Genomic DNA, 13,148 nt, shown 5'->3' with positions numbered 1-13,148 from the left:
TTATCTTTGACCTCCAGGTTAAGATCACTGGGTAGGAAGTAAGGAAACTTGGTGTCTTAAGTGTTTGAGCTGCTATAACAAAAATACCATAAACTGGGTGGCTTATAAACAACAAACATTTATTTCTCACAGTTCTGGAGGCTGGGAAGTCCAAGATCATGGTGCCAGTAGGTTTGGTGTCTGGTGAGGACCTGCTTTCTGGTTCACAGGTGGCAGCTCTCGCTGTCTCATCACATGGCCTCTTTTGTAAGTGTACTGATCCCATGAGCCCTCTGCCCTCATGGCCTAATCACTTCCCAAAGGCCCCACCTCCTAATACCATCACCTTGGGCATTAGGTTTTCATCATATAAATTGGGGAGTATACAAACATTCAAACTATAGCACACGGGTTCAAGTTTCTACTCTGCCCGTAACTCATGGTGTGGACAGGTCACCTCACTTCTGTGGACCTCAGTGTCCTCATCTGTAAAAGGTTGGGCTTAAGTCGTCTCCAGGTTCTTTCCAAACTCTAGAAAACGGGAATCCCCAGTTGGTTTCTGCTGGGTCTTACTCATTGCCTCTGCAAGTTCCAGATTACCTATTTAGAAATATATTTATGGAGGCACCATATAAAGAGCTTGAGGGGCTCCCCCAAAATTGGAGCTAGACTAGGGCTGGGAAGGGTTAGAAAAACAGGTGTGTCTATGAAGAGTGGGGATGAGTGGTACTTGCCGGGATATGAGTGTCAACTGAAGGTGACAAAATCATATGGTTCCACAAGTATTTATGGAGTGCCCACTATGTGGTGGGTATAAGGCCATTATAAAGGTTTTAGTGATTTCAGTAGGAGTCAGGTTACATTTTAGAGTGAAACAGGCCACTTCAGAGTGCTAACCCCATTAAGTTCTGACCAGCCACCAAAGCCTGTGAAAACCAATGTGCCCACTTTGAGGAGGCGGTTTGACCCTTCCAGGGTCAAGCTGCATCACTGCAAGCTTGGAATGATGGAGTGAGGCAGACTTAGAGCCGATGTGCCTTCCAGGACAGGTAGGAGTTCCAGATAACGGCAACACACTGGACGACAGCCAACCTAAGGAACAGGGATGGCACCGTGAAGCAGCAGCAGAACAAGGACAAGCAAGCGGGGAGAGATGGGAAAGTACAGTGGGATAAGAGGGATTATTTCCAAGAATGCCCAGATTTAGCTCTCCTTCCTTCAGCCCCCACGGAGGGATGTGTGGCTCAGCCGAGAGGAAAACCAGCTCGGGTTCTGGTGCCAGCCCAGAGCTCTGTCGCCTGGACAAAAGCCCCAAAGTTAACCCCCTCTTAGCCACCATCTCGCCACGCATGGCTCCATTATTTGTACTCCTGTCCAGGCTCCTTCTAAATACACATCTGTCCATCTTGTACAGCTGAGATCTCATCTTCTGAAAAATGTGCTGCCTGCCATATAAAGTAGCACCTCCTTCTCTTTATTTTAAATATACCTTGCTCTAGTTTCAAAGAGCACTGCAAGGACCCTAAAGTTTCATTTAGTTCATAAGTCTATACTCCTTTTAGCTATGCTACTCATGTCCATTTTGAGCCTGTCCCCTCTGAAGAGTTTCATGTTTTTCCCTGTTCCCAAAGCCCCCACACCTCCAATAATTTTAACCACTCATCTTGGTTCCACTATATTTTTTTTTACTGAGATTTCAGCAACTACCTTTATTACCTAGGATAAAATAATATTCTGCAGTGGACTAACCTGACCACATTCCTACTTGTCTCTTTGGTCTACCTTTCTGCCTAACCTAGGCTGTAGTCCTGACCCTGCAGACATGCCATCAAAGGTAGAGAGCCCAGGTGGGATGGAGACAAGGACCGCGGAGCAAGATCCTCCCTAGGAAGATGAAAGAAGTCAGCAGGCAGACACTCTGGGATGTTCTGTAATAAAATGCTCAGGAGTCTGAGGAGCTCTGACCAGGGCAGAGTGTTCTGGGGGGTCTAAGGTAGTTCAAGGTTAAAATGAGAATCACTTTGTCTCTAACCGTTCATAATGTGCATCTTCCTTGAAAGGTGGGGTGGGGATCTGTCATACCTGTAATGAAGAGGGACCAGGTAGAAGTTGGCTAACTGCACAGCAGGCCAGAGCTACAACAGAGAGAAGGTAAAGGTTGGTGGGCTGCCTCCATCACCTGACCCCAGACTCCCCGCCTTGCCTGGTCTGACTCCGGCTTCTACAGACAAGGATACGTTGCACAACTGGGTGAGTGCTTCCCTGAGCATGGTGCCCATGTGGGAATGACAGAGTAATCCCAACTGAGGGATTTCTGTGTCAGGAGGACCCCCAGTCCCTGGCACTTCTGGACTCAAGAAAGAAGAAGAGGCAGCTGAGGTGTCAGCTCTTACATAGTAGTTGGTGATGAGAGCATCAGGATAATCCTGAGGAGACAAGAGAAGGAACAAGTGAACATTTGCATTTCCAGGCAGCTCAGACCTCCCGATCTGAGTATCACATAGAGACTTCTGTTCAGAGAAGACATCCCTGCACCACTGCCCCTCAGCTCCTCTCCTTCAGAGCTGGGGCTCTGCCTGCACCTCCACCCTTCCCGTCCCCATGAAGCCTGCCTCATTCCCCTGGGCCTGCCAGCCTGCCATCCAGAAATCATCCCCACACCTGCCCAGCTTACCTGCTGGAGTTTGGCCCAATTGTCCTGGGCTGACAGTCCATTGAGTGTCCCTACCAGTGAGAGGAAACAGCCCAGAAAACATGGGGCAAACCCCCCCTAGGGAAGAGAAATTAAAGCACTGTGAGCACCTAAACCCCTGCCCTCCCTCGACACAGCTCACCCTCCCCAACTCCCTTTTCCTTGTGCTCACCTGATCCAACAGCATCTTCTTTAGTGCATCTACCTTGGTGGTGCCAGGGATGAGCCGGTCCAAAACCTTGTACCAGCCTCCTACTACAGGGCCCTGAAAGTAACCCCCAAAGAGGGGAGCAGGGGTGCAGAGGGGAGCATGAGGCCTTTACATCACAAAGCTCCGCCCCCAAACATTAGAAACCAAACCCCAGGGGGAGCAGACACTCAAGGCTGGCTTAGATGTGAGAGGGTCCAAGGGAAACTAAAGGATGACAGGGAACTGAAACCACTGTCCAATCCACCGGCTGCCCTGCTGTGGGCAGAACTTACCACAAAGCCACAGCCCAGGGAGACCATGGTCAGGGTCCGGCCAGTCTTGTGTGCCTGCAGACCTCGCCTCTCCACCAGCTGCTGTGAGATAACATCACCCAGGCCCATCAGAGACCCTGTGCAGGGTACACAGGTGTTGTCAGGACATCTCCCAGGGACAAGCGGCCATCCCAAGGAGGGGGGTAAGTCTGCTCACTGAATGAGGCTCTGGCACTCTGAGGCCAGGGGTTTCATTCTGGGGCAAATGGCCAGTCCTTTCCTGCTGCTTCAAGGATGGTAACACCTCCCCAGGGATGGTGATATTTCATATGTGTCCTGTTAGAAACTGGGATGAGCAGCCTTGAGCAGGCCAGGGCCCAAGAACACTGCACTGAGCAGTGAAGGAAAGTTGGACTCAGAAACCGCAGGTAGGGGAAGGAGAATCTGAGGTGCCAGGGGCTGAGATGCACTGACTGTCGGAATTGGAAAGGCCTTCCAGAGGTTTTCGTGCAAACCCCTTACTCTAGAGTTATGGATGGAAACGAAGGTCCGGGACCTCACATAACCAGTAAGTGGTAGAGCCAAGGCCAAGAACCAGGTGGCTTGATTTCCTAGACAGTGTTCTTTCCAGGACGCCTAACTATGAATAGATCATGTGCAGAACGCTAAGGAATCCTGGAGTTGTTTTTCCCCCGAGCCGAAGGCAAGGCCCTGGCCAATGTCCTTCACCTTGGTTTTGGGGTCTCTGTTTGTGGAGAACAGCAAGAATAACTCTAAAACATAAGTGTTCAAATGGTCCCAGGCAGGAGGATGACAGGCTGAGCTGGTCAGAGTCCCTGCAAGGAAGGATCCTGTCACCTCCCAGCAGTCAGGTACACCCAGACTTCCCATTCACAGCCTCAGACTGAGCTGCCAACAGGTATTAAGGCTATTTCTCCCCAGGTCTTTGCACCTGCTTCCCCTCCCTCACTTGCACAGACACTCAGCTCCAAGCAGCACTAGTAGGACACCCACACCCAGAAACCAAGACAGAAACCATCACTGTTTGGGCTTCCCTGGTGGCACAGTGGTTAAGAATCCGCCTACTAATGCAGGGGACACGGGTTCAAGCCCTGGTCCAGGAAGATCCCACATGCCGCGGAGCAACTAAGCCCATGCGCCACAACTACTGAGCCTGCGCTCTAGAGCCTGCGAGCCACAGCTACTGAAGCCCATGTGCCTAGAGCCCGTGCTCCACAACAAGAGAAGCCACTGCGATGAGAAGCCCGCACACCGAAGAGTAGCCCCTGCTCGCCGCAACTAGAGAAAGCCCGCGTGCAGCAACGAAGACCCAACGCAGTCAAAAAAAAAAGAAACCATCCCTGTTTACAGAGCCCCCGTCAGTGATGGTGGTGTGATGGTTTCTAGCAAACACACACTTCTACTAGGGCCACTTGGGAGTGACCATATGACCTTCAGCTTGCCTGTCCATCACGGTGAGTAATGAGAGTCCCCTCCAGCCCCATAGCCACCACTGTCCCTGTGCCCTCAATTAGCACTGGGCAAACACATCCTCATCTTGGCCCGGAGCTGGCTCTGACGTCCGTGCTGGCTGCACACTCATTGCTCTTCGCCCGCACCCCTGCACAGCCCTGCCTCTGTGCAGCCTCGTCAGAGGCAGCTGAGTAAGGCTGAGAGCTGGGGTCGGCCTGGGGCACCCACAGGTGACCTAGGCTGCTGGGACCCCCAGCACACCCACCAAGGGAGCCCTGCCTCTCCTCTCCCTGAAACCCCCAAAGTGGTGGAGGCCCTTCCCAGAACGTGGCTAGACACAGCCTCCCAGAGGGCGAGGACAGAATCCCAGACGTCTTTGTTCTCTGACCCCCCCGCCATACCGAGCCTGGCAGGTGCTCAGAAAATCAACTGGGAGAAACGTCCGAGGTACCACCCAGACAACAAGACTGCCCTGGCAAGGGCACAGAGGACGCCAAGTGGAGCCCAAAGGATGCACCCAGGCTCAAGGTGTGAGGAGCAGTGGGGAGAAGGCTAGCTCCCCTCCGCAACTGGCACTAACACCCTATCCCCTCTCCCTGACAACTTGGGGTCACCAGCTGCTGTGCCCAGGGAGGGGAGGGAGCTGCTGTGGCCGTGCCTAAGGGAAGAGTGACCCTGACGAGGCCTGGGGAAGGGGGAACAGAAAGACAGTCACTGCTTAAATGAAGGGACTAACAGTTCGACAATTGGCAAGATGTTTACACTGTACAAAAGGGCTCTCATACATTTAATCCTCACAAAAGGTCTGCAAGGTAGAGGTCACACCTCCATTGAATGTCTTTGAGAGATGAGGTGACTTGGTAAGGAGTGGAGCCTGAAAGCAGGCCTTCTCTCAAGGGGGTACAGGAGGCCAGGGAATCCCCAGCAGAGGCTGAGACCTGGGCTCAGGGGCCAGTGGGCACCAAGAGGCTCCTGGGGCTGCTACTCACGGGGGTTCCTGCCCAAACAAGGCCCAAAGGCCCGAACATCAAAGACACTTCCTGGACTAACGCACTTCCTCTCTGTCTTTTACTCCCCAGAATGTGACCACCTCTGTTCCCTGTCACCTTGTGGGGAGGGCAAGCAGCAATATTCTTGGGAAGGAAACGGTCACAAAGAGAGGGGTGTTTTCACTCTTCATGGCTTACCAACAGTCACACAACAAGCTAAAGGCAGAGCAGGAGTGAAAACCAAAGTCCCTGACATGTAGTCCCACAGTCCTGGAAGCCTGCAGCCTTTGAGAAAGATGGATTCCAGGCCCCCAAACCATGCCCATCAGGCCTGAGAGACAACCAAGCAGCAGGAGTGGGTAGGGGGTGTGTAGCCTGTAGCCCTGCCAGTTCTGTCCATTTCAGACAGAACCGTGCCCAGTTCCTCCTCTGGAGGAACACAGATCATCAGGCCCTGTGGGCCTGCAGCAGCTCCAGGGAGCTCTAAGGCTTTGGTCTAAGCACAGAGCAAGGCCTTTTTTGGTCAGAGTGATTGTTTGAGCAGGAAGGGCTGACATCCAGATTCCTCATCCCACCTTCCCCAACCCAGAGCCCAAACAGACCCCAACCACCCTAGGCTCTGGGAGTCCTCTTGGACGTATTTGGTTGGCCTGGACCCTCCAGTGCTCTGGCTCCCCTTTCCTTGGACTTGTTTCCAGGGCGTTGGGACTAGAGGCCTGCCGAGACATAATGCCTGAGCCCCGATGGGGCAGGACAAGGGGCTGCTGGGCAGTGATGCCCCAATGCCAGGCTGGGCGCAGAGCCCAGCGGGCAGACGCTGGCGTGGGTGTGACATCATGCCCCTGGGTAGGTGCCAGTTCTCATGCCGTCACTCGTCACCAGATTCAGCAGAGTGGGGCGGGGGGTAGGGGTTGGGGAGCGCCTGCATCTGAGCACAGATCTATTTGGGATCACCTTCTGCCCGCTAGTGGAAAAGCCCCAACTTCCGTGCCCTCATCCTAGGCATGGGTGGGGGTAAGTTCTCTACTTCCCCTATTTTGTTCCTCTCCTGGCTTTTGTGTGTCGAGTCTTAGATGCAAGAAACCAAAGTATTAATGGAAGATGAGAAAACTGAGGGGCAAGAAGTTGGAATGAGGAGCAGGAAACTGTCCTTGACTATGGGAGGCCTGGGTCGGCAGGTGTAGCTGCTGGCAGGGGGCCAGGGCGCTGTCTCATTCCTCTCCAGAAGTTTCCAATAATTAAATAGCTGCCTGGGGTAGGGGCTTGGTCTGGCAGAGCGTGGAGGGAGCTGACGCCCAGCAGTGACAGGGGAGCGCCTCCTCTGGGATCTGTCGGAGGGCTCTCCCCACTCCTGGCCTGAACCCTTGCCACTGCTAGAAAGTAAGACAAAATGGAGGGCTCTGCAGCTTGTCAGGTACCGAAGCCCAGACCAGCTGGAACTATGCTCAGCATTCTGAGGTCGCAGGTGTCTCAGTCGCAGGGCAGTGCATTGGGAAGTGCCCCAGGTTCTAATGCCAGCTCCACCACTGACCATGAAACCTCATGCATATCACTCCTCCCTCGTGCCTCAGTTTCCTTCTCTGTAGTATCAGGGGCTGGACTGGATGGTCTCTAATGCCTGTTGAGCTCTCACATTCAGACTGCAGGGAAACCAGTGTCTGCAGAAGTTCAGCTGCTTCCACAGCAGGACCAGAGTGGCCTAAGATGGATAGAACTGGGCCCCCTGGAGACTGGAAGGGCCCTCAAGAACGGATGGGAGAAGGCTGACTCAGACTCTGCAGAACACACAGCAGACCTTTGCCCAGGGTGCCCTGTTCCTGACTCTGGCTTGGCCCACAATGGGTGTACCAGACGCTTCTTTTGAACCATATCAGATCTTTTTGATTCACTTATCTCTTACTCCAGCCACCACTGCAGTTCAGCTGATGGGTCCTTGTCTCAGGCCTATGCCTTACCTGGGTCTGAGCTACTGATGCTTTACCTGGGGATGATGCCTGTGCAACCTGGTAGAGCACAGAGCACGGACATCAACATCCCATATGGCAAACCTTTGACCAACGTGGGATGGAGCCGGTGGGTAAAGGTTTCTCCTTTTCTCCAGAAAAGACTATTGACCCATAAAGTCCTAAGAGGCATTTCAAAGAGCTTCTCAGTCAGTTTTAAGGGACTGAGCAGCCATGTGCCCTAAGCAGTGTCCATTTGATAACGCATTCTTCTATTGGCTGTCCCTCTTCCCCCTCTCCCCACCATGGGATTACTTCCTAACAAAGTACCTGCAAAGAAGCTTCAGACTCTACTTTTTGGAGAACCGAGGCTAGATGGTTATCCATGTTCCAAATTTACGGCAAGTGGAACAAACCCAACCCAAACACCACTATAAAAATAAGAGCTTGTTGTTCTTGGGTTGCCAACACTCATATAAAGGGCCAACCCCTGGAGCCTTTAAGTTTCTTGAGCATTTTCTGATTTCTAAAGCCTTTTCAGAGATAACCCCTACACTGACTCTGTGAGGTCATATAACTAAACTCAAATTCTAAACGAGGAAACTGAGGCTCAAAGAGGTTTATTTTCTTGTCCTGATTCACACAGCTCCTAAGTGCTATGGCTCTGAGATTCAAGCCTTGGTCTTCTAACTCCAAGTCTGAAATCTCTATTCTGTTTTCCATTGTGATGAGCTATGCCATGGGACCTTAGGAACTACTGTGCTGGGATCTAAAGACAGCTCAGTGAGCTAAATCCACTTCCCCCCTTTATTTGTAGTTTCATTCGAGTACACTGAGCAGCAGGGAAGGAAAAGTCTGAAAGGTCTGGGAAAGTCTGAGAAAAGTGCTACCTAGAGGTTGCTTCAGGGCTGAGATACTGGTACAGCCTCAGGAAGACTCGGGGTGTGGAGCCACAGGGCTCTAGCACTGACAGACCATCACCCCAGTTCAGCTACGTACCTGCACTTGGACCCCTTGGAGCTCTAGCTCCTGCCTTCGTCAGCTGCAGATCCCTTGGGTAAGGAAACACAAGGACTCTCCTTCCCTCCCTATTCCTGATGGCCACGAAGGGGAGAGGGGGAAACTTCCTTCCAGCAGTTAGGGTCCCTGAGGGAATCTGAGGCTGGGCAAAGGGCCCAGCGTGTCAGTTCCCATCACAGCCACCCAGTACAGCATGAGTCACCACACACACAGCCAGGTGAGTCATGCAGGCTGACGGACACTCTGAGGACAGGATGGGGGATAGCTGGGCACAGGAGGCTGGAGAGGGGCCCAGGGAGGAGCAAAAGACTCCTTGGCCAGTCACTCAATGAAGTTCCTAGTGCTGATGTGGGGCTATTCCAGTAACAGGACTTCTGTTGTATCCTGGCTTTCAGTAGCATCCCCCCCCCACCCCTTTTTAACAGTCTTCCTCTCAGAAGCCCATGGTCCTCATTAGAATCCTGTTCCCTTCCTCTAAGCATAGGCAAGACCTTATATTAACCGGTCACCTTCGCACTGCCCCAATAGTCACAGGCCTTCCAATCCTTCCCCCTATAAAATTTATCTCTGTGCCATCTCCTCTCATATTAGCTAATCTGCAAAATGAGATAACAAATACAGGTAAGTCACTGGGTTACCTTTGTGAGGTCACTACTCAATCACTGGATTTAGAGTAAAAATAAATCCTTGATTAGTATATCGTTTGAGGATACATCCATAGATAGTAAACTATAAGAAAAGCAAAAGAATGATATAAACAAAATTCAGGAAAGTGGTTATTTCTTAGGGTGTATGAATTAGGGACAGGCATTCAAGGGGTCTCAAAGCTGGGTACTGATACAGGAGTATTCAGTTTACTTTTATTTCAGTGGTACATACATTATCGTAATCATTTTTTTGTGTATTAAGATATATTTCACAATAAGAACAATACTAAGAAAAATAAACTGGGGTAAGAGTCTGATTCCAGCACTTATTAGGTGTGTGATCTAATGTGGACCCAAGTAATCTTAGCCCACTTTGTGTCCCCACCTTTGTGGGGACCCTATTAGATAATGTGTGCTGAAAGTGTTTTGCACACTGTGAAATGTTAAAGGAGCCTTTGCTATTGTTCATTTTCTAAGTTAAGGCCTCCTCGGGGCAATGCCTTCTTTTCCTAAGGGGATGACTCCTCAGGTTTGTGAGGACTTTCAGATCCTACTTTATAGCCAGGTCATCTATGCATACCCCTTTCCTTAAGAACAGACTTGGGGACCCTCCCTCCAAAACAGACTGGGGTGAGAGCCAATCCTTCAAGGGGTCTGAATAAAAGCAAAAAATGAGGGCGGGGGTGCAGCGAGCTTCTGCCTCCCAGATCAGCCTGCGCTGGTACCACTAGGTCCCACTGGGACACTTACCAGCTGTCAGGACCTGTACTTTCCACGGGTGAGCAGTCAGAGCCCGCTGGTATGCCCGCCAAAGTGCCATGCTTTCTGTCAAGGCGAGAGGAGAGGGGGGTCACCCCCACTGCCCCTCTCCACACTTAAAGAGACTTTTGTCCTTCCCTTGCGCCCACTCCCTCTCCCCCTCCCGCTTCTAAATGGGCAGAGGCTTCCTGGACAGCTTCCTGTCACAGGGATCGCCTTAGGCAATCGGGGAAGAGAGGAAGGCTGTGGGCGGCTATGGAATACCGGTGGCCGCCACCCGCCACCCCACCCCCAGCCCTGAAGCAGGTCTATCTGGGGGCCTCTGTCCCGACCGAGACACACAAGAGGACAGGTTTGCTCTGGCTTTCACCCAGAGCCTGGTCGGTCCCCAGATTCAGACTCTCAGTTGGAACCAGCCCGCATCCTTCCTGAGCCCAACTCCACCTCAGAAAAACGGCCTCTGACTCCCTGGGCCTGGAACGATCACACACACTGCTGCCGCTACGTGATCGCTGCGCTGTGAGCCGGTGACCGCGGAACTCTCGCTACTAACCAGCGCGCGAGCTCAGCCCCCCCCCCCACGTGACCTGAGCGGCGGAGGGACTTCCGCCCCAAATCCCGTCCCTTCCGCTCGGCTGAGCGCTCGGCTTTCCCCTACCTCCAGGGCCGGAATGGGAGTGCATTCAGCCACTAGTACCGTGGAGAAGGGCTCAGCTGGGTCTGCGCTGAGTCTTGGTGCGGGGCCCGCCTGCCCACCTGGGCCCGACCTCTGTCTGCTTCTGCCCCTTCTCTCCCCGCTGCACGGGCCTCTTAACCTGGATAGACTCTCACTGTTCCCGCGTCCCGGAACTGGCCAAGGTCCAGACGTCATTCTCGGTCTCAGGAATCAAAGTTTGGAAACTATTAGCCATAGTTAAATGTGTGCGTGTGTGTTACTTTAAAAAAAAAAAAGTAAGTTCTTCACTAGCCTCAACTGTGAGCTCCTGAATGGGTGGAACTGGGTCTTGTTCGTATTTGTCGTCCTCATAGCAACTAGTTCAATACTTTGTGCACAGTAGCCTTTAGAAATGCTGCGTAAAGATGACTGCTCCATGGCAATCATTCAGATTACAGAACCTCTCGTTTAGATACTGGTTTCATAACTAGCGGGTTTGCAGCCTTGGTCATCAGTAGACTTGAAGTTCCTCATCTGTGAAATTAGGGGGTTGGATTCTTTGTTTTTCAAACTGGGCTCCTCAGTTTTAGGGCTTTATAGATGTTTGGGGAAGGGGTATCACAGGTTCTTCTTCACCTAAGCTTTTAAAAAATACATGTATACTTCTAGAAAAAGCCACATTTAAACAAGGGCCCACAACTAAAACTGTTAGGAAACCAATAGATGAGGTGATTTCCTAATCCCTTTCCAGCTCTAACATTCTAAAATTTTGTGAATATACTGCAACATCCTTTCTAGGGTAGTGGAAACATTCACAAGGCTGACAGCCTTTGTTTAATCATCCCTAGGGAGCTCACACTTCAGGAGGCAACCATATCTGACTCTTTCAGGGTCTTTACCTGGCTAGCTCCAGCCCCAATTAACTCAATTCCTATATGATTAAGGCAGGGAGAATCCTGTAACAGATAACTGGAGAAACACAGTAAGGAGGCAAGAGAATTCGATGTCACAAACATTTAACTAAAGCTTTCTATATGCAAAACACCAAGCTAGAGGAGTGAATTTACACTAGTAGTAGGAGACCAAATGTGCTAAGTTGGAAAGTTGTATTCTGAAGTCAGACTGTCTACCACCACTCAGTAGTTATGTGACCTTATTCAGACTGCTTAACCTCTCAGAATCTTATCTTTGTCAAGTAAAATGGGGCAATACCAACCTCATAGGGTTAAATTAAGTAACATATGCTAAAGTACTTGAAATAGATCAAGTGCCTAATAAACTCTCATTTAACCTCTTTTCCTTCCTTTTCTCTTGGGAGCACATGGGAGAATAATTTTTACTGGAGAAATCTGGGAAGCCCCTTGGTGGAGGTGGAATTTGAGCCGGGGGCCTTGAACAATGAAGAGGACTTAGGTGGAGATGGTGGAAAAGGACACTCCAGGAGGAGGGAATAGTGTGAGCAAAGGCACAAAGGAAGAAAAGTACGGGAACCTATGGACAGTATAAAGTATATATCAGGAGGAAAGTTTGGAAGGGGAGTGGCCTGGGGCAAAAAGGGCTTATGGCAGAGAAAGAGAGCAAGGGCTGAAAGCATTTTCCTGCTTTTCTTTTGGAGGATGAGATTAGGGCAGAGACCCAGCAGCAGGAGCAGGGCTGCCAACACCAACCTACAGCCTCAATGACATGGGTCCCCAGGCCCCATCTTTTCTACCACTGAAAGTGGGATTTCCTGAGGCAGTGTCAAAGGGCTGTTGTGTAGAATGAACAAAGCTCCTCTGCAATGGAAAGCACTTCCCTACCAGTCCTCTCAAAAAGAAAACTGGCATAACCTGAGCTGGCACAATAGGATGGTGCATACTTGGCTGCTTTGCATTGACGTGAGTTGTGGTCTCTCAGCTGCTAATAGTCTGGGTTGCCTCCAAATGTTTCCTCTTCTGTACAGGGGAGGAACTGAACTACTTGATTCCTTTCCTCTTAAAGGAGATTTTCTCACATAATGCTAAACTCCCTACACTGAAGAGGCAGAAAGCTGTTCCCACATATTTGGCCAATCAGGCTATAGTGTCAAAGTGTTCTTTTCCAGGTAGGCACTGAACTAATCTCCACTCCCTTAAATAGGAGCTGGCTATGTGTTTTCCTCTATTTCCTGAAGTCATCTGACTACTCCCTGCCCCAAACCTCAGGTTGTACTCTTATACATTCCAAGACTATGGTTTGCTTATTTCTCCTTGTGGGGTCTATCCTTGCTTAAGAGGCAATATTGCAGTCACTGTGAGTCTGCAACATCCCACATGAGGATTCTAACAAGATGAGCTATATATAATACAGCACTGTGCTTGGGTTTGAAATACCTCCTATAGGGTTGAAATAAAGTAGCTAAATATGTTTAATAAGTCAACAATGTGACAGTATAATGAAGGATCAAAAATCATGACGTGTAAAAGAATGGTTAAAGTAACTGAAGATATTTAATCTAGAGAAGAAAAGACTTGGGAAACACATGATAGCTATTTTTAAATACTTAAAAGG

General features: G+C 50.6%; 1 protein-coding gene across 4 annotated transcripts; it reads right to left on the bottom strand.

The window, feature by feature from the left end:
• Positions 1-98: 98 nt before the first annotated feature.
• MPV17 (mitochondrial inner membrane protein MPV17) lies at positions 99-10,540 on the bottom strand. Of its 4 annotated transcripts, none has more exons than XM_081253534.1 (8): positions 10,456-10,540; positions 9,956-10,030; positions 3,155-3,270; positions 2,844-2,936; positions 2,654-2,749; positions 2,373-2,405; positions 2,062-2,114; positions 99-1,071 (listed from the first exon to the last, which is right to left on the bottom strand). In XM_081253534.1, exons 2-8 carry the CDS (start codon positions 10,023-10,025, stop codon positions 1,002-1,004), a joined length of 531 nt encoding a protein of 176 aa, XP_081109660.1. In that variant the 5' UTR covers positions 10,026-10,030; positions 10,456-10,540; the 3' UTR covers positions 99-1,001. The 4 variants fall into 4 exon arrangements, with proteins under 4 accessions (XP_081109660.1, XP_081109661.1, XP_081109662.1 ...); XM_081253535.1 differs by having other exon boundaries at positions 10,409-10,489; XM_081253536.1 differs by lacking the exon at positions 10,456-10,540 and adding an exon at positions 10,307-10,325.
• Between the last annotated feature and the right edge of the window lie 2,608 nt (positions 10,541-13,148).

Source organism: Mesoplodon bidens (assembly GCF_964165515.1).
Source record: "Mesoplodon bidens genome assembly, chromosome: 14".
In the NCBI taxonomy this organism is placed as follows: domain Eukaryota; kingdom Metazoa; phylum Chordata; class Mammalia; order Artiodactyla; family Ziphiidae; genus Mesoplodon; species Mesoplodon bidens.
This window is presented reverse-complemented; position numbering and strand designations above follow the sequence as displayed.